A 25,536-nucleotide genomic window follows, 5' to 3' on the forward strand; every position below is an offset into this window, starting at 1 on the left:
TTATTCTGAATAATCATACAGCTTAGACTAAGAATTCAAAATATATTTTGTACTTCCTTTATTTACAACAATTTATCATGATTCAGAAAATATATTTTAATTTTAAAATGGTAAGCACTGACATTTGCTATCTAAGCAGATATTAAGTGAGTACTCTTCACAAATAGCCTAATCGCAGTGGTAGTAAAATATTTTGCCATTCTTCTATTTTAATATGGACAGAAAACAAGTTTTCATTTAGAAGATAATGTATCTTTGTTCAATTTCATCATTCAGAACATGAAAATCCCTTTACACAGTTTTTTCAAGTTCGGAGCTTGATTAAATTTCACTCTATTCTTCAAATGTTCTCGTTTTCAAGAAATGCAATAGGTGTTTCCATGTCCTTTACTCAAATCTATTGATTTTTTTTTTTTTAAAAATTAGCAACAATGAAATACAGAAAAAAAAAAAAAAACTACCATAATACTCACAGTAACTAATCACAACATTGAGGCAAATATTTGATGTTTATTACTAAATATTCAAATATAATGTGAAAATTATTGTAAATCTTACAACTAATTTATAACCCCTCCAAATGACCCATTTAAGTAATTATGAAAATGCAAGTGAGGTAGGTGGTATGAAAGCTAGAGGAACCTCTTGACAGAGGTAACACTCACAATACATTAGATCAATGTTTAGTTTATAAATGAATTAAATGTTAAGGTGCAAAAAATGTGCTTTTTCATAGTAATGTTCCAACAGCAATATTACACAAACTGTACCACTTTAATTCTTCATTCCAAAAAATTGTGGCATTAATAGTATACAGTACTAATAAGAAGGCAGAAATGGGATGATTCATATGTGCTCTGCATAATATTCTTAAATATTTGAAATTGTTACACAAAAACTTCATTCACAATTTAAAGCTCCAGTTAGTAATAGTCTGGGCAGTAAGTCTACGACAGTCTAATAAATGAATTTGTTAATAAACAATTAGCAAAAATAAAGCTAAGGAATTTTTTATCATAATAAAAAAAATCTTAAATGATACTAATACCAATTGATGAGACCATTTTTGCAATTAAAGGGAATTTTATTTCACTAGTTTAAAAGCGGCAATAAATTATATGATCTAGTTTTTCAAAAGAGAAAAGAGTAGGTTATCTTAAATCCATAACTACATCAAATAATTCAAAAAAATTGTGTAAGAATTCATATGCCACTAAATTTTATTAAAACAGAAACGATTTTTTAACAATAAAAAAATTTAATTTTTGTAAATTACTCTTATAAAAGCAAATTTTTAGAACTACTACAGTAAAATTTATGCTTAAGCTACCACAATGTATTATAAAAAAATCACCAGTTCAGAACAAAAACATGGTAAAAAAAAAAGCTTTTAAATTTAAGAGTTAGAAGAGAGAATAGAAGTAAAAATATTTAAGCCCTTTGTAAAAGTTGAACAAAATTTCAAATTCTGCAAAAGAAACTAAGAAATTTGCCCGTATAAAAACCAACCATATGAATCTGAAAACAGAGAATAAAATATTTTAATCGATTAAAAAGAATTGAAATTTTAATTCCAGGCAATGAATATAATTATTTTGAATACAACAGTGAAATACAATTTTATACATTCATGATTATTATAATACATCAGAAAAGTAAGATTACAAATACTTGAATGCACAAAAATATTAATATTAAATAAGAAAAACTTGCAATTTTTTTTTTTTTTTTTTTTTTTTTTTTTATTGAATGCTTCAAATATACTTTTTACTTTGAAAAAGATTAATAGAACTTTAATACTCACTGTTTCACAATTTAAACATCTAGTTTCATTTGTGAGAGTTCCCTGAAATATATCATGAACCCAAGTAGGTTCAGGTTTAGATGTTTGCTGTTGTTCACCATTTTGATTTGTTGTTCTTACTTTAGCATTTCCTTGCTGCTTTTCTGCTGCAATCATTCCAAATAATTAACATACATGTATGATTTTTTTTTTTTTCAAAATTAAAAGATAAAAACCAAAAACACAAATATGAAAGTAAATAAAAGAGATCATAAAATGCAGATACATTAAAAATATAAAAGCATAAAACCATGTTAGTGTCAAAGAAAGCAAAGAGTTCCTTTATTAATGTAGCTTATTAGGAAAGGTTAAAACTGCTCAAAATCTTAATGCAGGTTTTAGCTGTTATTTATGTATTTATAATATGAAAGGAGAATAAAACTTTAACTTTTAAACATTTAAATAAAAAATCTACAAAAATTCTATAATTTTGTTCTTTTTTTAGTAAATACCACAGAGCAGAAATAAAACATTAATATAAATGCAAAAATATAACACACAGCCTAACATTCTGAATATTAACAGAAACAATATAAAAATAACCGGAAGTTACCTTGTAATATATCTGCAATAGTGTTCAAAAGATAGTTCAAGAATTCATGCGCATCTTGTTGCATGTAATTGTCAAACACCTCTAAAAATACAAGTTTAAAAATATTAGCTATTTATTTTACCACACTATTAACAACTTATTCTACTAAACAGAATTTAATAATCAAAATTATTTCTCCTTTCTGCAATATGAAATATACAAAAGAAAAAAAAACTTGAATGAAATCAAAGGTGGAAAGGACATATTATATATATATAGGGTGTTGCCGAATTCGACCGACAAATTCAGAAGGGTGATAGAAGGCATCAAAAGGATAAAGAATTACCATACAACATGGGGTCCGAAACGACGTTTAGTAGATAAAAATCGTAAAAATATAGAAAGTCGGAGAACTGTTGGAAACTATAAAAAATTAATTTAAAAAAATAAATCGTATTTCAACTGTGAATTTTTTTTTTTTTTTTAATGAAAGCACATTCTTGAAATTTTTCTTTCAGGTAGGTAACATGCCCATTTGATGATCCAGAGGGTCGTAAATTATAGAAAACGAAAAATTAGTTAAGAACCCATATTTGCAAAAATATTAAAACTTCAAGAAAAATAAAAGCTTGAAAATGTAAGGAATTTTAGATGCTATAATTTGATATAAGTGTGTAATGTGAGAACTGAGAAGCTTTAAAGATATTCAAGAAAACTAAAAAGGGAATCGAAAAACATCGCTACATAAGTACCGATGTTTGCAGAGAGCGTTGTCAAATTCGAAAGAAATTCTGTACAAGGGTAATAGGCATTAAGTAGATGAAAACTTATCAGAAAATATAGGGTCGCAGGTAACGTTTTTCGCAAATCGGGTAGATGCTTGATGCCACGCATGAAGATGCCCACTTTTTTTTATAGAGTTTTATTCTTAGATGAAGCTTGCGTTAGAAGGTGTCTTCAACACGCACAGTGCGAATATTTGGTCATTCGAAAATCCCCACATCACTATCTCGTCGAACTTACAACACGTTTCATATTATAATCTGGGCAGAGTCCTCTATTTAGACCGTGTCTTCTGCCCGAACGCCTCAGCGGTACAAAATACTTTGTTTTCTTGCAGCACGTTCCTCCGGATTTACTGCAGGGTGCACCGACAATTGTACGCCAGAACATTTGGTTAATGCATGATGGAGCACCAGCACGTTTTAGTTACATTCGTGAAAATGTACTTGTTGTTTGAGAATGACCATCAATTCTGCAATGCTCATTAATGAATACTTGCTCGCTGCTTTTATTTTTCTCAAACGCATGAAAAATTTACATACGAGAAGGCTTCTTCTCGATTACCTTGTTCTTAATCCTTGCACTCATAAGGCGATTCTCTTCGCCAGATTTTGTCATTTCGGCTAGGGTCTACACAAAAACCGACTTTTTGAAAAACCGGTTTTCGAATTCAACATTTCCAACAAAAACCGGTTTTCGAATTTTTGTCAAAAAAAATTGAATAGGGAAAAATAAAATATTTTTCCCTATTTTATTTTATATAAAATAACAAAAAACGAAATCAATATCAAAGTCAAAATACAAAAAACAAAATTAAAGATTACATATACATATTACTTACACAAAATAACGAAAATTCAAACAAAAATTTCAAATAATATTTATATTATTTTCACGAATTTTAATTTCTTCTAAGAAAATAGGATTTTAAAAAACATAAAATATCCACTGAACGGTGGCTAAGTCTCGTTCTTATTTTGGACACAATATTGCCTGAAATTGAAAATACTCGTTTACTTGTTACTGAGTTTGGCATCAAATTACAAATCTAAGTTTTTTGTTCTTTTATTCGTTTGTTCAAATAATGAAAATTCAGCTTTCAGTGTCTTTGGATTTTTAAGTTTTTCTTCAGGGTCTTCAAGAAACTAAACAATTATATTATTTCCGACAATTATTTTATGAACTGCTTTCAAATGATTATGTAGAGTGCTCGTAGATGATCCTCTGCAGCTCAACATTTTATTACAATGATTTCAGATTGCCTCGTCTATGCCGAACTTTTTGGAATTATCTCAAACTTCCGACTTACACATTTTTATCTAAAAATGAAATTAACGTTATTGAATAAATATTTTTGACGTTTATTTTACAATTTTACTATTTTAACTATTAATATTAATGCAATTTAAAATAATCTAATCTACACATTTTCTAGGAATTTTGAAAAAGTGGACTTCTTAATCTAATTCCCATGCCTAGCTAAAGATAATTTATGTTAAAACGTTACGAAAGAAAATATGGAATATTTTAACACCCTGTGTTTTATTTAAAATTCCATTAAACAGAAGCCAGAACTTCTTATTTAACACTAATTTTTGATAGAAGAAATTTATATAATAAAATTTAAAATTTAAGATAGAAAATATAAACATAAAAATTAAACATACTTAATACTTACGTTATTTTTACCAAATATAACAAATTTATATTTTTATTTCCAGTTTTCACCTTCGCAATATTAAGCAAACTTGTCGTAACTCGAAACGGATCGGATTCCGAGACCACATTTCGACAATTCCATTTCATTAAGGGGTGAGACGCGAAACGATGAACACATTTGACCTTGGATTTCTCGCATTAGATACTTTTTTAGTTCTATTTTTTTTTCACGTGTATGCGAGTGTTATGTCATTTCTGACAGCATTTTATTTTAACTGAATATTTTGTATTGATATGGCTAGTTCAAGTGGCGTAAAAAAGCTTTCAGGAGTGGTACGAAGAAAATTTTATATGATATCATTAAATACTGTGATCAAGAAGCAGAAAACGGGGAATTATTTATTCCTTTCACACGTTCTTCGAAACGAGCCAGTCAAATTGCTGACGTTTCTAATAGCACCGGCTTCATACTAATAGACAAAACATCCGACGAGAAGCAAGAGATGAACTTCATCAAACTTTTCTTTCACCTAGAAAAAAAAGTGGAAAGGGATGTTCATAAAAAACATAAATTGACGAATTCGTGGCGCAACTGTGCAGTGCACAAGCACTGGCCAATGCGACTTGAAAAAATGTGTTTGCTGCCCGTTGCATAGAATGAATAGCAAATAAAATAAGCTAAAAATTAATTTTTACATAATAATATGAATTCTTAAAACCGGTTTTCTTAATTTAAAAACCGGTTTTTGAATGTGACAAATTTACTTTAAAAAATCGGTTTTTTAAAACCGGGTTTGAAAACCGTCAAACCCTAATTTCGGCGTCTGTTTTTGCGATTTTCACTGAATAAACAGTACCTACGACCCTAAGTTTTCTGGTAATTTTTCATCTATTCAATGCCTATTATCCTTGCTCTGAATTTATCTTTCGAATTTGACAACGCTCTCTGTGAACATCGGTACTAATGTTGCAGCGATGTTTTCTGGTTCCCATTTTAGTTTTTCTTGAATATCTTTAAAACGCCCCAGTTCTCACACTGCACGCTTATATCAAACTATAGAAGATAAAATTCCTTACATTTTCAAGCTTTTATTTTTTTTCCAACTTTTAATATTATTGCAAATATGGGTTCTAAACTACTTTTTCATTTTCAGTAATTTACGACCCCCTATATCATTAAATCGGCATGTTACCAGCATGAAAAAAAAACTTTTAAGAATATGCTTTCTGTTGGTAATCAGTCGTGGGATCATAATGAAAAGTGCCGTAAGGTAGCAGATGAATTCAGATGCCATTGAGCTCACGATATAAGTGTATTTATATAGACGACGATGAAAAGAGGTAGACGGAGATGGCTATAGATGACATGTACCAAACATGCCCTAATGTTCTACAAAATGTTCATTTTTAAGTTTTCTTTTGAACCTTATTACGTTTTATTCAAGGCGAATAAACAAAGTGGTTTCGAAAACCTGTTCTCTGTTATTTCTCCAACAAGAAAGGTTATGGGCCAAGCACGCTATTAAGCAACTGTGGATTGTAAAACCAACGACAAAAGTTAGTAATTATTTTTCAAGTTTTTGGACTTGCATACAACATGATAAAAGAAAACGAAATGACCGTCGTGTCCTTGCCAAAGCTTGGTGACTTCAACTACAACAGCTGGAAAAGTGACATGAAAGTTCTACTTATTGAAAAAGGTTGCTGGGAATTTATTATTGGAACAGCAAAGCCATGTCCAGATGATGTGTCTGATAGAGATAAACAGGTATACTAGCTAAGGAAACAAAGGGCGTATACTACTATCTACATGGGTGTCGAAAGAAAGTATCAAACCCTAATCTCTGACACTGAAGATGGAAAAATAGCATGGGAGACATTAAAAGAAAATTTTGAACCCATCTCCAGAGCCCACCTAGCAAGTCCAATAGATGAATTTTTCAGCAGCAGATTCGATCCTACCAAGAAACAATAGGCATCTACTGTAAGAAAACAATGGAAAGAAATCTGAAGATACAAGAAGTAGGTTTCAGGATGCCCGATATTTTGGTATGTTTCCAATTAATTCAGTTTCTACCTCCTGAATACGACAACTTAGTGCAGATACTCTACAGGTTGAAAGATGCAGAATTCACTATTGCCGAAGTTACGAAACAACTAATTACAGAATCTGGAAGGATCGAACTGAAGGTGAAAGATGAAAACGACTACCAATCTGCTGCTAATGATAAGCTTCAAGGGTTAAGAAGTCTGAAAATAATCAACAGAAGTACAAGAATACGGAGACAATGCAGAGATCCTACAGCAGTGGAAACATGATGGACCCTGGTATACGAAGAAAGGTCGGAAGCTCAAGTTATCAGCGTTCCTTGTTTTGTAAGAATTGTAATAGAAAAGGTCACTCCGAAGACAGATGTTTTAAGAAAAAGGACGCACCGCATGACAAGTCATTCTACTGTAACTCCAATGGTCTAGCCAAAGATGGATTCGAATCTTCAACGACTACCAGAGAGAAACCGGCCGAGTTCCTCGTGGATACTGCAGCTACAAGTCACATATGTAATAAAATGGACTGGTTTATAAATTTCAAGCATATTAGTCCAACCGAAGTCCTCGTTGGGGAAAATAACTGTACTGCAAAAGCTGTTCGGATTGGAGACATCTACTTCACCATATTGGACGTTAAGGGTAAAGTAGAAATTAAATTGAAAAATGTATTGTATGTACCTAATATGAGAAGAAATTTAATATGTGGAGCCCAAATTGAAATGGCTGGTAATTTTATAGAATGGGGCCGTGGTAAAATGATTGTATACGATTCACGTAATGAATATTTTTTTACGGTAAATAGAATAGACAAATTGTATATGGTTATCCAACTAAATGTAAAGCATTTAATAAGAATATTGCTTTAGCTACAAACCTAAAGTTAAAGGATATCCGTCGAAGATTTTGTCATGTTAACATTCCTTTAATTCAGAATATGCATAGAAATAATTCTGTCAAAGGTATTGAAATTTTAAATAATTCTAAAGTTGATAATTTTAGTAGCTGTAAAATAGCTAAATCAACTAGATCTTCTTTAAAGAAAAATTATAAATATTTCCGAACTACTAAAAAGTGTTTAGATAGAGTTCATTGTGGTTTATGGGGTCCCGCCCCAGTGACTTCGTTGGGAGGAAATAAATATTTTCTATCTTTCATAGATGATTATTCACGAAAAGTATATGTGTATATAATAAAAAGTAAAGTTGAAGTTTTTGAATGCTTTAAGAAATATCTAGCAAAGGTAGAAAGCGAATTAAACGGAATTGCTGAAAAATTTAATCGAACAGCAATGGATGGTGTTAGAGCAATGCTGTATGATAGTGGTTTAAGGCCGAAATTTTGGGCTGAAGCTCTTTTGGCATTCGTACATATTCGAAATAGATGTGAAAATAAGTTAACAATGCATCAAACTCCAATTGAAATGTGGTCGAGTTTCAAACCGTCAGTAAAGCATTTCAGAATTTTCGGATCCTTGGCCTACGTGCATGTTCCTAAAATAAAAAGGAACAAACTCCAAGCGAGAGCTAAACTTGGCATTTTAGTTGGTTATGCATTGCGGACTAGAGGTTACCGGATATTTTTACCTAAAGAAAAGAGTTATTGAAACGATTCATGTATTTATTGATGAAAGTAAAAACGGTGAAGAATCTTTATTTGGAAAAAATAAATCGTATGAATATGTGATATATAACTTGAATTCTGTTAATGAGGTAGATGATAATTCAGTTGAGATTAAAAAGTCACATAAATTTAAATATTCTTAGTATAGAAGACTGGGAATGAAAGGAATGTCCTAGATCTAAAAGTATGCGTACAGATGTGTATTATTACCCTCCTTCTAGTAAAATAAGACTTCGTTCCTTAAATGATGCTAGAAAATATTGTAAGAAATTTAATATAGCATTTGAATCCGAAAAATTTTTATTTAAAGAAATGACTAAACATCCTGTTATTAATCAAAGTTTAAACAGTGGTTCGAGAAGTGAGGAAAGTTCAAACTCGGACGAGATCGAAGAACTTTTAGATTTTGAATGTTATAACTTGGATTTACCTAAAACTTTTAACGATACTCTAAAAAGTAAGGATAAAGAAAAATGGGATTTGGCAATGAAGGAAGAAATTGAAATGATAGAAAAACGAAATGTCTGGGAATTAGTAGATCCACCTCGTGATAAGACGATAATAGGGAGTAAATGGGTTTATAATATTAAACATGACGAGAATAACAAACCCAAGAAATATAAAGCTAGACTCGTAGCATTAGGTTTTAAACAAAAAGCTGGAATCGATTATAACGAAACCTTTTCTCCGGTTGAAAATTTTTCAATTGTGAAATTATTGTTTATCTTATTGGTATGTTTGTTGAAATGGTATCATGTACAAGTTGATGTAAAGTCTGCATTTTTGTATGGAAAATTAAATGAATTAGTTTATTTAAAGCAGCCTCCAGGACATATAGCGAAAGGACAAGAAGACAAAGTTTACTTGCTACATAAGTCTCTATATGGATTGCATCAAAGTAGCAGATATTGGAATGATGAACTAAACGGTATTCTTCATGATTTAAATTTTAAAAAATTATCGTGGTCAAATTGTGTGTATCAGAATAACGATATCAGTTTAGTTTTATATGTAGATGATATTATTGTATTTGGAAAATGTATAAATAAGATTAACAAAGCTATAGCCCTAATTAAAAATAAATTAGATTTAACTGAACTAGGTCCAGTGAAGTTTTTATTGGGAGTTAATTTTGAAATGAATAATAATTCATTATTTATACATCAAAAAACATACATAGAGAAGTTAATGTCAAACTTTAAAGATTTTCCAAAATCTTGCGTTAATTTGCCTATAAAACTAGGTATTAAACGTCCGGATAAAATTGAAGAAAAAGATATTGAAAAAAATGAATTGATGAAAAAGTTTCCTTACTGGTCTTTAATTGGTTGTTTATCTTTTTTGGCTGATAGGACAAGACCTGATATTAGTTTTTCAGTAAATTTGATGTCACAATTCTCCAACGGTTATACTTTCGAACATTGAAGAATTGTAGCTGATATAATAAATTATGTATTTAGAACAAAAGATTATAAAATGAATCTTTCAAATGTTAAATACAAGGTTAACTTGTTATACGGACGCTAATTGGGGCTACAGCTTGACAAATCGTTATTCCACTAGTGGATATTTAATAAAATTTGCAGGTGTAATATATAGTTGGCGTTCAAGTAAGCAAAAGTGCATTGCACTAAGCTCAATGGAATCTGAGCATCGCCTTATGTGAAAGTGCTAAAGAAATAGTTTGGTTTTCTTGAGTAATTAATGAACTTCAAGTTTTACTTAATAAAATTGTGCCTAGAATATATTGAGATAACCAGGCAGCAATTTCTTTTTCCAAAAATAATTGTGAAAATTTTAAAACTAAGTATATAGATATACGATACAAATTCATTAGAAGTTTCATTGAGGAAAATTTAATTCATTTATGTTATGTTGAATCGAAACGAAATCTTTCAGATTTCTTAACAAAACCATTGTTAATAAATAAATTTAAATAAATTATAAAGCTCCTATTTTTCAAGGGAGTAACTTACACGACTTTGGTGCCGTATGTTGGTAATCAGTCATGGGATCATTATGAAAAGTGTCGTAAGGTAGCAGATGAATTCAGATGCCATTGAGCTCACGATATAAGTGTATTTATATAGACGAAAAGACGATGGAAAGAGGTAGACGGAGATGGCTATAGATTAGGGCATGTACCAAACATGCCCTAATGCTCTACAAAATGTTCATTTTTAAGTTTTCTTTTGAACCTTATTACGTTTTATTCAAGACGAATAAACAAAGTTGTTTCGAAAACCTGTTCTGTTATTTCTCCAACACTTTCATTTAAAAAAAAAAAATTCATAGCTGAAACACCATTTGTTATTTTTTTTAATAATTTTTTACAGTTTCCAATAGTTCTTCGACTCTCTATATTTTTGCGCTTTTCACCTACTAAACATCGTTTTGGGAGCCCATGTTGTATGGTGATTCTTTATCCTCCTGATGCCTACTATCACCCCTCTAAATTTGTCAGTCGAATTCAGCAACACCCTGTGTATATTATATATATATACACCAGTAAAATATAAATTATTAATATAATTTAAAAAGAATTGTTTTTTAAAATGAATAAATTACATAGTTATACATATCGATATTTTTCTCATAACACAACTATAATTTTCTCTTTCTATAATTAATTTTACATAATTAACTGCCAAAAAGTGTTATTAACAGCAGCAATGAGTAAAACATTAACAATTTTTTAAAAAAGATTAAATCTCGAAACATAACACATCCTTAAAAAATATCAAATACCAATAATACACAAAGAGGATAAGTTGCATTTTAAATCATTGTTCCTGCAATGGTAGACACCAATCTCAGTTCTTTTCAGCAACATAGAATTAAAAACATTGTGGTGGCTTCACTCCCTGTGTTATAATACAAGTTGGAATCGAAAAGACATTTTTAAAAGTTGTAATGAGTAATAAGTATTTTACAATGCTAAAACTAGATTCCCCACCCCTCAATTGCCAACTGGTCTTTTTTTCAAGCTCTCCCTCCCTCTTAAAATCTGGATCATAACTTCAACAACAATAGTTTTAAGGGCTATGTTTAACTGTATTCGATTAAAATGGATGAAATTATTATTAGGAAATATAATTTTAATGTAGATGACAGCAAATTTACTACATTTCAGAAGATTAATTATCAACCTATACATCTTTTTAAGAAGAAAAAAAGTTCTCTTTTTTACAAACATCATATAGAACAGAAAAAGAATGAACTATGAAAGAAAACTGGAATTTCTGATGATTGGAGGATTTACATCAAATTGATGGGCAAAAGCTTCAATAATGTACAAGTTAGTGACATAGGATTGAGTCTCAAAATCTGGAAAAGATTTGCATCTATACTTATAATAAAGCTCAGTGTGTGTGTGTGTGTGTGTGTGCGCGTGTGTGTGTGTGTGTGCGCGTGCGTGCGTTGGTGCTCTACAGGCCAGACCGTCCGTCCTACAGCTACCAAATTTGGCACATACAAACCTTGGATGTCGGGAATGTGCACCTGGGGAGCCCTTTTTTTGAATTTTTAATTAGAATTTTAATTATTAATTAAAAACTAACTTTCCCGCCAAAAAATTATTTTCATTTCCCCACCGCCAAATGAGTAAGACTTCAGATTTTTCCCCCACGATAAAGAGGTTAGGCCTAACAAATTTTCGGCCGATTATTTCAAACGATTCTGTTTATTTTCTTAATATTTGATGCATTTAAAATTAAACATTGTTAATTAATCGAGCTTTCAGATTCATTTTGAAGTACTTTTGAATTAAAATAAAACAGAATAAAGGAAATTAAAAATTTCTAATCTGCATAACGTTACCCCAACTGGCGTAGAAAATGCACGCATTTGCGTTACCATAATTGGTGTTGAAAATTCACGCATGCATATTGTGTTCTGATTGTTGCCAACTATTTTCAACGGATACGGACTTGGTTTTGAAGGCTTAACATGTTTTCGATAGATTATTTCAAACGATTCTGTTTATTTTCTTAGTGTTTGATGCATTTAAAACTAAACATTGTTAATTAATCGATCTGTTCATGATTAATCTGAGAAAATTTTGTTGAAAACTTCTTGAGATATTATATAAATTAAGAAAGATATTCTTTAGTGCACATAAGGTTTAAATATTCAGCGACTCTGTTTTCAGTACTCATATTTTTTTTAAAAAAATGCTTTCTTTCAGTAAAAAAAAAAAAATCCGATATCAATTGGACTTTAATCATTTCCACTTTAACTTAAAGCATAAATTCTACGGAAACTAACAGAAAATTAGAGTGATACATATTACGTTACGGCTGAAGGCTTTTATAAAATTATGAGTGAATTATATAATTAACAAAATTTGAAGCTTTAAAATATTTTGATGAAGAAGCTATTAAAATAGGATTTACATAAAATATTTAATTATTAAAATTTTAACGAGTATTAAGATTGGCGAACCGGCTGGTCGCCAAAGGCGGCTAGTATGCAATAAAGAATAAGACTAAAAATAGTTAAATTATGGCTTAAAAATTAAGAACAGAACCACATCAAAAGTCTGTACAATTCCTATCTAAAAACTCTGTACATAATGCAAGTTGTTTAGTCATTCAGTGTTGAAATATATTAATATTTTGCTTATAATTTAATACTTCGCAAATTCCATCGTTCATAGCTAATAAAACAAATATAAAGAAAGAAAGCATTTTATGAATACCCAATCATTATTCAAAATATAATTAATTAATACTAATATGTAGATAATGAAAATATTAATTATATAGAAGAAAGAAAATGACTTAACTAGTGCATTTCTTTAATAATAATAATAAAAATCCAATGAAATGAATACAGTATCAAGCAAAATCTTATACTAAATTGAACAATCCAGAAATGACAAATGCATGTCAGGATGGCAAAATTATACTCACCATTTTCTTTTCTTAAGCGTGCAATGAATTTTTTTGGAGCAATAGTTCCTGTTTTCTTTTTCTGTGTAGCAATATTGTAGAATAAATCAGCTAGACAAGTAAGCAAGGTTTCCTTTGTCCTTTTATTTTTAGCCTTATAATCCAGCACTTTTTCCCTGAATGGCTTGCAAAAGTATAAGGCTTGTAAAACTGAATTACAGTAGCAAGTATTTCCAAACTGTAAAAAATAAAAGACATTCTTAGACAAATCAGGCATGGAGTTCTTTAACAATTTTTATTCCACATGAATTTAAAGAAAATTTTGAAAGCAGAAGAATGTATACAATGAAATTATCTTTATTGTTAAGCAAATTATCTTTACAATTTGACTTATTTTATAGTAAGAAACTGACTAGAATAATGTACATCTGAAAATTATCAAAATTAACACAACATTTTTCAAGAAGGGTTTTTTTTTTCCCCATATAAGAATGTAATTATCAATAAATTTTGCACTTATAATAAAAAATTTATTGATAATCACTTTCTTCTGCTATAATTTATACCTAAATTATTTTTTTTTAAACTTACAAAAAAAAATCAAACAGCATCATATTTTTTATAGAATGATTATCCATTTCTTCATATATTAGAAATACAAAAAGTACATAAATAAAATGTACAACTATGAAATAAGGATAATATTTTTATTTATAATTTAGCTTTTCATTTCAATAAACTCTGCATGCAGAGTTGGATGGATAGATGAACGAAAGCCAGAGCATTTAAAATAGCTAGACAAATATGGACAGTAACACTACCATTTAGAAAAAGCAGTAACAATCCAGGGAATAAAGTCTGAATATAATTCCCTTAAATGTCATAACAGTGATCAGATTTGTTCTGTCCATGCTAAATTACAAATGGATCAATACTGTGTCAAGATGTTGCACTCCATGCCAACAATAAGGCATCTCCATGCACCATAGAGAGGGTAAGAAACAATCAGGAGTAATATCCTTTGAACAATCTACTACCAATGGTTTATAATAAGATCCATATAGACTGGTTGAGGTATAAAGTCTATCTCCAAACTTTTAAATACTAATGCTATTCCAACAACGTTTAAGAGATATCAAACACTTTATGAATTGCAATCACATCAGGAGTTTTTATTAAAACAGGGCCCTTAAAATGACTATTAATTTAGATATCTGTAATAGTGAATGCTAATGATTTCAGGCCACTGTGCACTTCAACACCTATCTCTTGAATTTTTGAAGATCCCGATTTACTAATTTTAATACATACTGTTGCAGTAAACAATATATTGCTCTTTGAAAAACATAGATTTGCTTCCCTCTCTCCTCACCGAGACTCCAACAGCTATGCCTCTCTTGAAGTCTGTCATTTTTTACATTGTAGCATCTCCCATAATTCACGGGATAGATGCAATATCTAAGGAAAACATATGCAAACTGATACTTTCTATTTCATAGCCATTAAATGGCAGTTATCTGCACCAAGTGACACAGCTCCACAATATAAAATAAGGCAAATTTTTTCACAAGTGTTTGTTATTTTATAGCCCATCTATATAACAAAGAACAAAGTGGCCACTTTAAATAAACACTACAAAATACTAAAACACTCTTTACCAATCTCATACACAAAATTTTTTTTTATAGAATATCAAAAACATTGTTTGGCAAGAATTTCAATAATATGTTCATCCCATTTTAAAACAGTTTACAGAAGTCACTAAGATGACATAACAATGATTATTGCAAAAAACAAACTTTATACAACTAGAAATTACTTAAAGCGTTTTCTTTTTTATCAATAAGCTTCATATATAAAATAAATTTTATAAAGCAGAAACTCAGACAGCAACAGGCAAGAATTCTTAAACCGATTAATATTAAGAAATAAAGGCCTTAGTAAGAATATACAACCTAAATTTTCATACATTATTTTATATAAAACATATGCTAAGAAAAAAATTCTAAAACAAGTAGCTCTTCGCATAACAATGTTATGCTAAATTTTGCCAAAGCTACTAAACTGAAGACTTAAGAAAATTCCTAAAGTTATAATTCTTTTTTTTTTTTTCAGAAAAAAGATACATTGAATTATTAAAGATTTTTTACAAAGAAAATTAAAAAATGTTTCAGATGAGGAAAAACTTACAATTTCTTATCTTTTTTCCAATAAATAAAAAAAAAATCAATATGAAAATATACATTTTTTTTTGTACACACATCTAACAGAAAAGATTATATAGTAATATTCTTTTTGAATAAGCATTTTACTATGGGAAGAATAGAAATACAATTTTATTTTAAAAAATAACAATCTAAATAACTTGAAGCAATATGCATACCCCAAAATAGGAAAGTAATTTGCTTTATTCTAAGAAATGTCCTTAATAAATTAAGTCTCTAAATAATTAGAGAAATACTTTTCAATTTTCTATTATTAACGGAAGGCTAAAAGATAAGATTTTCAATTTGCCAGATATTTTCAGTATATCCCCCCCCCCCTCTTTCATCTGGTAACTTGTTGTTGTTTCTGTTGTTTCTAATGGCACTTATTTTATTCAATCAACTTGTTATATATGGAAATTACTTCTTCAGAAACAAAATGCATATGAAAACATGTCATGATAAAAGGTATAATAATATTTCTAAGAGCTTTAATGCTAATAAGGAGTTTTTTTGAGAACTAGAAATGATGAATAGAATGATTAGAAGCACACATATATCTTGGAGGATGAAAATGTGTACTTTGGACTGGTTTTTTAAAAATTTTAATAAGAATTTTAATTAATTAAAAATTAAGCTGAATTTTAAGGTTTTCCATGATAATTTTCAAAAACATTATTACACAAAATAAATTTCACACCATTTCAAAATAAAAAATAAAAAATTCTTTTTAATGATTCAATCAAAAGTTAGAAAATAGATAAACCAGACATTAATGTCCCCAGTAGCATTATAACCGATGCCATAGGACACCATTATGTATCCATTCTCTATAGGACAACATCTGAGAAAATTGAAAAAGTAATAAACAGTATTATAACAGTATAATTACAAATAATCTCCCCATAACAAATTTCAATAAACTTTAAAGACAATTAAAACATAATACAGAAATTTCATTTATTTATCAACTTAATTATTGAACATATAAATACAATTCCATTCTTTAAGTTAAAAAAGACACGTTTGTTATGAAAATTATAGATTGATATATTTAAAATATTTCTCCTCAGAAGCTAAAACATTTCTTTTTTTTTTTAATCTTTCAGGAAACAAATGAGTTCTGTACAGATAAAAATCTGGCTAGTTAAATCCAAAGCAGTTATCACGCCAATTTTTGATACCAGCAAATTGAACCTTTCTAAAGAAAAGGCATTCTGCACAGAATGAAATAAATAGTCTGAAAGGGTAGTACAACACATTCCATGAATTCTAAAGTTACCTTCACTGGTCTCGCAACATGTAGGTGAGCATTATCATGTAGAAAACAACCTTGATATGTCTTTTGCCATATTCAGGACATTTCTCCTTCAATACTTTTTTCAAATTGATCAATTTTTATTTATATTATTTACAAATAATATAAATTCCACAAATGTTGTTTGACTGGCACAAAACTTGATATGTTTTGTAAACTGGCTAATATTTAATATATATATATATATATATAGAGAGAGAGAGAGAGAGAGAGATAGATAGATAGATTTTTAGAAATCCCTAACTTATTTTTAAAAGTTATTGTCAAGACTTTCAAATAAAATTTTCCTGGTTAATTTGGAAACAAGTAGTAATAGTAACATTAATACCATCTATTAAAAATAAACAGTTATTTTTACACCCAATAATATCATTTCATCTATATCCAAAAAATTTGATGCAGTATTATTGAACTATAAAAAAACAGGCAAAATTCTGAAAATTAGGTAGTTTTTTTTTTTTTAAATCTTTACTTATCCTTAAAAATATTGCTAGCCTTCCTTATCATATAAGGAGCACAAACAATATTTTTATTTTTAAATCAACACAAAAAAAAATAAGAATTTACAGTTAAAAAAACAAAAATCCACGAAAGCCAATAATAATACTTAAAAGAAAAATTACAAAATGAATTTTCAGGCACTGTGAACAGAAGATGAATTTAAATGGAAATAATGAAGCACAGCATAATTTTATATCTTCAAAAAGTTATTTTTAAAGTAAAAAAAAATATCTAATTTTAATGTAAAATTTCAATTAAAAAAATGACTTAAGATGCATCAAATGAAATTTACAATATGCCAATGCTTGTCATTTCTATCTCTCACTATCTCTTTAACCTTTTTTTTTTTTTTTTTTTTTTTTTTTTAGAACTTATTCAAAATATCTAAACAGCTAAAAATTGTTGGTCTTAAAGTTTAAATTCATTTAATATAATATTTTATACAAATAACAACAGGACTCAAAATAGCAGAGAGGACAATCTATCCTATGCAATGGCATAACTAGGATGGCCCAGGCAGGGCAAGTACCCTGTGCTCCATTAGCAGTGGGTGCAAAACTGTGGAATAAATTGTATTTTTTAAAAGTGCTTTTTCTTTTAACTTTTATATCTGAAAACTAAAATAAAACCTCTTAAAAACAAAACTGAAGTGTTTTATATATATATATATAGATATATTCTATTACTAGGAATTTTCCAAATCCAAATTGCTATTTAATTATCCAAATCGCTACTTCATTTCTGACATTCCAATCAAATCATGAAAGTTTAAAAACATTTTTTATCAATAAGCAAAGGCAGATATATCACCATAATACAAACAAGTCATGATAGTAATATTTGATAAAAATGATTAATGTGAAATCCGGCTTAATATCTTAAATAATTGTATTTCTTTTCACCAAAAACTTATCAATTAGCAAAATAGATTAATATTTTGAAATAGATTTTAAGAACATTAATGTGAGGACAGAGGGTATGGATGATGCTGGATGATGCAACAAATTATTAATTTCATATTTGCTTTTTTTTTTTTTTAGGGTGGGAATGAACATATTTTAATGCAAATTAGCCTTACAGCAGAACAACAAAAGAAACCTTGACAGTCTTTTGATTCATAACCTGAAAGGGACTCCATAATTAAAATGAATTATTCGTTCAGCTCTCTTTTACTAACTGGTTCAGTTTGAGAAGTTCATATAGTCAATAATAATCACTGCACAGTATTTAGCATTGAATAATTAACTAAACAATTTTTCTAAATTATTTCACAGAACTTCTGAGCAGAATTTGTTTAAAAAAAATAGTTTTATTTAAAGTTTAGATTGAATTACTAGTTTTATTTTTTTAATGCAGAATTTAAATTGCATTGTCCTCATTTAATTTCGAAGCAATATTCCTGATTTTTTTAAAAATTAATTTAAGTCCACCTTTTAATTTCTTTATTATTCAGCATAAAAGCAAAGTTTTTAACCAGTATTCTATTCATGTTTTTAATATATTTAGTGACAGAGTTAATTGCTGTATTATTTTCTTAAACTTAATTTGGTGAAAAATGTTTCCGAATTGTTACAGAATATTTTCTTTACTAACAATGCATTTCAAAGACTCCTGTGAAAGCTTACTCTTGTTAAATCTTGAGCATAATATTAAAATAAAAAGAATTGGATAAATAGAGAATATGAAAACTGCAGTTTAAAAAGGGGGAAGAAGTACTGGTTTTGATATTTGCTCAGGGCACCATTTTATGTAGGTACACCACTGATCCTATACTACAAAAATAAGCAGTGCCCTCTCATCTACAAACTAAGAGTGGCACCATCTTAATAACTGTGCATATAAAAAACAAAAAATAACTTAATGTATTTCTTCCCTTTTGTTAATAAACTGAGGACAAGTGAAAGATTGTATCAGATACACAGTTATGTAATCTATCAATAGACATAGAGGAGGAAGCAATATAAAATAACATTAAAAAACCCAATTAAGTAAAGATTTTAAAATTTTATTTCTGTTGTCACTAGAAATAACCAAACAGAAACATTGAAGGGTCTTTTTGAACTTATTCAAAAGTATGGGCTAGAAACCTGTGTTTTTAACATCGCTGAAATTTTAAGCATTTAATAAATATTGCAAGAGTTGCAATAGAAGTTTTTCAAAATTGAAACATATTAAAAATTATCTGAGATCATTAATGAGCAATTTATAATAATGAAACTTAATATATACTGACAATAAATTCATTATATAGATTTTAATGATATTAACAATTTTGCTTATAAAAGAAGAAGCAAAATAAAACTGCAATTTTATATTTTTTCCCATCATAAAAATAATTTTTCGTAATATTTATTTAATATTTTGAAATTTATATGCCCATTGCAAGTGTGAATTTCCAAGAATACCCTGAGTAGCAATATTTGCAACTATGGCACTCATTCAAATAATCTAATATTATGAAGCAAACATGACAAGAGTCAAACAGAGAAGAAACTAACTAATAACTTAATAATTATTTTTAAAAAGTTCAAAATTAAAAACAAACAATACATATCCATCCTTTAAATCTCAAAGGCATGTTGATTAAAAGTCATAACAGGAAACTTTCTTTATTTAAGAAATTAAAGTTTGTCTTTAATAACTAACTTATAAGTTTTTACTCACAAGAAGATTAAGTTTACAAATCAAATTTAAATACAAAGTATGCTCAATATAATATATAAAATGCAAATATTTGAAAATCATATTACACATGATTTACAAGTTGGAATTTTTATAGAAGTTTATATTTAAAAGAGATTGCCTTCTTTTTGTTCAATAATAAATACAACAAAATAAAATGAATAATAACAAATATATAAAAATGTGTTAAATCTATGTTGAATTCAAAAATTTTGAAGGGAAACTTTCAGAAGTATCGGCATATCACACAGACATAAAATAGAATATGATAAAGCATTTAATAAAATATGCCATTCATATAACTAGACAAGGCATACAGACAAGAATAAATTGGTGCTAGATATATATCAAATGTAAAATATTTCAGAATTAACTACAATGCATAGATTTCTTTTTCATACAAATTTAAAATTTTCAAGACAATATTAGAGGAAGATCAAATTTTTTTTCTAGCATAACTGATATACAATAATTATAGAATGTAAAAAATATATATAAATAACTGCATTTGATTCAACATTTTTCTTCCCCATTACACAAATAAAGCTATTCTCTTAGAAAAAGAAGAAAAAAAGTACTCCATAGCTTTTATTTCAAAAGACCAATTTTTTTAACTCTTTTATGGTCAAATTTTCGTCATATAAATTGATAGAATTCTATTATAAAAATGTGCTGTTACTTTGAACATGTTACAGAGATATTTTAGGCTTCTAAAAATTTTTTTGGTCAAATTAATCTACAAAATAACTTAATTTTTATTTCATGAAGTTAAAAATATAATATATTATTACACTAGCCGCCTTTGGCGACCAGCCGGTTCGCCAAACTTAATGTTCGTTAAAATTTTAATAATTAAATATTTTATGCAATTCCAACTTTAATAGATTCTTCAGCAAAATACTTTAAAACTTCAAATTTTGATAGTCATATAATTCACTCATAATATTATAAAGGCCTTCAGTCATAACGTGATATATATCTCTCTAATTTTCTGTTACCCCTAGTAGAATTTATGCTTTAAAGTGTAAATGATTAATCTGCAATTAATATAATAATATTTTTTACTGAAACAAAGCATTTTTTTAATAATATGATTACTGATAATAGAGTCACTGAGCGTTTAAACTTTATGGGCACTAAAGAATATCTTTCTTAATTTATGTAATATCTCAGGAATTTGTCAACAACATTTTCTCAGATTCATCATGAACAGATCGATTAATGAACAATGTTTCATTTTAAATGCATTAAACACTAAGAAAATAAAATGAATCATTTAAAATAATCGGTCTAAAACAGGTTTAAAAAACAACTTAAAAAACAATGTACTTAAAACTATAAGCATATACAAAAAATATATATAACTAACATAAATACAATTTACTTACAAAAGCATGCAACTAACCTAAAAATAATTTAAATCAACCGTTGAAAGCGGTTGTCATGACAACAATCAGAACAATGCGCATGCGTGAATTTTCTTCGCCAGTTAGGTAACGCAAATGCGTGAATTTTTCTACGCCAGTTGGGGTAACGCTATGCAGATTATACATTTTTAATTTCCTTTATTCTGTGTTATCTTAATTCAAAAGTACTTCAGAACGAATCTGAAACATGGATTAATTAACAATGTTTAATTTTAAATGCATCAAACATTAAGAAAATAAACAGAATCGTTTAAAATAATCCGCCGAAAAATATTAACCCTAGCCTCATTACTGTTGGGAGAAAAAAGAAACTGAAGCCTTACTCATTTGGCAGTGGGGAAAATGGAAAATTTTTTTTGGCGGAAAAGTTGGCGGTGGGGAAAATGGAAGATTTTTTTGGCGGGAAAGTTAGTTTTTAATTAATAATTAAAATTCTAATTAAAATTTCAAAAAAAGGGACCCCAGGTGCACATTCCCGACCTCTAAGCTATACATGTACCAAATTTGATAGCTGTATGTCAAATGACCTGGCCTGTAGAGCGCCAACACACACACACACACATTGAGCTTTATTATAAGTATAGATTAACATAAGAGTCCTCAAGGGCCTCTAGCACAAAATATTCTGTTTAGGAAAATTAATCATAATATAGTATAAATCAGCTTTTATAAAAGAATATACAGCAATTAATAGGCAAAAAAAGTTTTCACTTCTTACATTCACCAATCCAAAATAATGCTCATTAGATGGGAAAGCATCATGTCCAATTTCTTTTTCCAACTGAGAAGCATTTGCTCCCTAAAATAAGGGGAAGAAAAAAAATTGACTTTTAAGAAGGAAAAAAAAAAATCAAGACAAAATGAAAACTGGATTTTATCATAAATGATGCATATATTTTAAAAATATAATAACATGTGTTAAGAAAATTAGTTTACATTAAACTTTTTAATGCAGAGCATTAGGCTTCAAAATTTAAATGTCAGCAAGAATGACTAACAGAGAGAGGGAAATGGTGTTTAATCTCTAACCTAAAATGAATGACCCAATATGTATACTTTAGATAACATTCTAGAGAAGTTAGATAATGACTATAATAGTAGAGAAAGCAATTTTTCTTTTAACCAAAGAGCAACAAAATTTTCTGGGAAGATAGAAAATGCAACAGGTTTTACTTACAATGAAGGATAATAAATGACAGACAGATGAAAGATATTTTAAGATGTAGCATTTGAGAAGGTGAATATATTTAAGTTATTATAAACTTCAGAACCGCAATAAATCAGTGCATTTTAACCCTTCTTATTAAAGTTAATAGGTCAAAATTTCATTTTACTTTCTTTTACTACTTCTATATGTTCAACAAATTCACTATGATCAAATAAAACAATTTCAAAACTTCCTCAGAAAAAACTTGTTAATCATTTAATAAAAAGATTCTTAAGAAGATTTTTGTCATTAAAACTTTAAAATTCATTACTAACAAACTAAAATTTTATGAAATACCATGGATAATCAATCTTAAAAGTCTTCTTTCAAATCTAAAGTTTATTAATATAATTTAAATAGCTGATCACATAAAAAAAAATGACCAGATCACAAAAATTTTCACAGTGTAATATTATTTCAGATTTCTCAAAACTTATAAATAAAACTAATAAGAAAATTTTGACTCAAAAAATCTAAATATTTTTCATCAAATTCCCTTTTAATTGTTGCAATTTATTGTATTTTATTATTCTGATTCCAACTTTAAAGATAAATTTACTCTATCTAAAAATTGAGAAAAAGCATTGATATAATGTGAATCAATAACAAAGCATTTTCTTTTATTATTATTATTATTATTATTATTATACTTACATATAAAAGCTTTATGATAATTCTAAAAATATCTTTTTTTTTTTTTTAATTTTTTTGTTATGAAATCTTTTTTTCTATGTCCCAACACAACAATGTTATAACTAAATTTGTTTCACTGTTCTATGCTTAATATCATAAAAATTTACTCAAGATCTTTACCAATCATAAATTTTCTATCATTAAAGTTAGAATAAAATAATTGAATTAAAACTGCACACCAAACCTGAAGAAAGTTTACAATAATATTTTAGTTTTAATGTACATTTAAAACTTATTTAACATTTAAATCTTAATAATTATTCCACCATTACTGTAAGCAATTTGCACTGTTAATATATTCATTTTACCTGAAAACTATATAGGTTTTCAAAAGTCAAATACAAATAAATGATTTTTGAAAAGCGTACATCGTAATATTTTTATTCATAATGTCAAAATTAAATGGATCATTTATATAAAAGTTATAATAAAAATTTAATTTTATTATCTTTATCAACGAAGAAAACACAAATATATACTCTTCTCCTTCTACTGCAACTAAAATTCACAAAATACGCTTCACTTTTGATATTTTGTCTAATTAAAATAAATTTCAAAATCACCAAACAAATAATTGTACATAATTGTTTCTTAACTTATTATAAACATTATAATAAAATATATTCGGATTATATTAATTGAAGCAGTAGCTTTCCCGAGTGTGTTAAACACACTCTAATATTAAACAGTAAACATGGAACCAACGGACGAAATCGTCATATTTATTAAAAAGTTTATGATTACGTCGAAACAAATCTATAACGCATCCAATTATGATTTATATCAATTGAGAGCATGTGAATTTATTAGCAAATATTTCAGTCTTTCAAGTAGTAAAGCGGGCAAAATAATTTCGTATTTAATCACATTTGATAAACTGAAAACTTCATTTTTTCCATAATACAATTAAGCATTTGATTATACATACCATTTTATGAAATTTCACACATTTTATATAAAAGCAGTTAGCATACACTTGATTGCTGCTACAATATTTATACTATTTACTGTTTTGTCACTAAAGCTTTAGAAACTTAAAGCACTGCCACCATATATAGTTCTAATCAATATAATATACCGGAGCAGCAAATCAAGATATAAAAACAATGCAAGGGAGTCTGTCGCAGCCACAAGCTGGAAAATATTGCAAAAACAAAAATTACCCCATACTAAAATTTGACTGACAAAAAAAGTTCATTCAATTTTTCAAATATGAAAAAGAAATCGTGATTATCTGAATAAAATGTGTTAAAGTGTTCTTGAATAAATCAGAAAATATGTGTGACGTCATTTCACTTTGATTTTTGATGAACAGCTGATGGATAATGTTGCGTCGACTATATAATTGTGTTGCAAATTTCAGAGATCTTTCAAATTTTTTTAAATTATTTTCATGAAACTCAGTATGAACCATGTTGTGAGAACCGTGATCATTTTTTTTTTAATTCCAGTGAATACGAGAAAATGATCACGATGATATTATCAATTGTCCATCAACTTTTATCTCAACTAGCCTATCTTATTATTCATCTAATGAGTACTTTCTTTATAGCACATGACAGAGATCTTTTCCTTTCAGCAATTTTAAATCTTTACATTTTGCATTTCGAGAGGAAAAATATTCTCTTCTGCACCAAATCTCTCTTTAAGAGGAATTGTCCCTTATTTCAAAAATTACATTTCTTTTGTGCTTCTTTCCTTTTAAAATTAAAATTATTTAAATTCAATTTATTCTTATGTTGGTTCTCATTTAATCAGTGAAACACCATAAATCTGATCTATCTCTCCAATTAAAGTTCAAGAGCAACAATGGGGTCAAATTCACGGTCACGTGTCAGGTACCAAACAAACCATTTCTGTTCAATTTTCAACCGTTCTGCGCATGTCGGGATGTCTGCCGATAACGTTGATGAAACCATTGTTTAGTAAATGTTACGCTAGCCGATCAATTATGAAAAACTTCAGATTTTTTTTTAAAGATATCATTTTGAATTATTATCTCCAAATTTTCGTAGTCATATAATTTTATTTCTTATATTAAAATTTTAATTAGTATTTTCAATGGAATTATTGTTTTTGCATAATTAATTAACGTCGCTTTTTAATTAGTTTGGTGCTGCTTTATT

General features: G+C 28.2%; 1 protein-coding gene across 2 annotated transcripts in view; it reads right to left on the reverse strand.

Annotated features, from left to right (window-relative positions):
- LOC129960908 (ubiquitin carboxyl-terminal hydrolase 46-like) overlaps nt 1–24,508 on the reverse strand; it is a 29,424-nt gene extending 4,916 nt beyond the window's left edge. Inside the window, exons 1-5 of one of the 2 annotated variants that reach the window (XM_056074626.1) lie at nt 24,339–24,508; nt 22,229–22,309; nt 13,400–13,616; nt 2,397–2,477; nt 1,805–1,947 (exon numbers count right to left, since the gene is read on the reverse strand). In XM_056074626.1, coding sequence (XP_055930601.1) covers nt 1,805–1,947; nt 2,397–2,477; nt 13,400–13,616; nt 22,229–22,309; nt 24,339–24,341 — 525 coding nt within the window. In that variant the 5' untranslated portion in view covers nt 24,342–24,508. Of the gene's footprint in view, nt 1–1,804; nt 1,951–2,396; nt 2,478–13,399; nt 13,617–22,228; nt 22,310–24,338 lie in introns of both variants that reach the window. The other variant, XM_056074625.1, reaches the window with a different exon arrangement.
- Between the last annotated feature and the right edge of the window lie 1,028 nt (nt 24,509–25,536).

This window comes from Argiope bruennichi, chromosome X2 (genome assembly GCF_947563725.1).
Source record: "Argiope bruennichi chromosome X2, qqArgBrue1.1, whole genome shotgun sequence".
In the NCBI taxonomy this organism is placed as follows: Eukaryota; Metazoa; Arthropoda; class Arachnida; order Araneae; family Araneidae; genus Argiope; species Argiope bruennichi.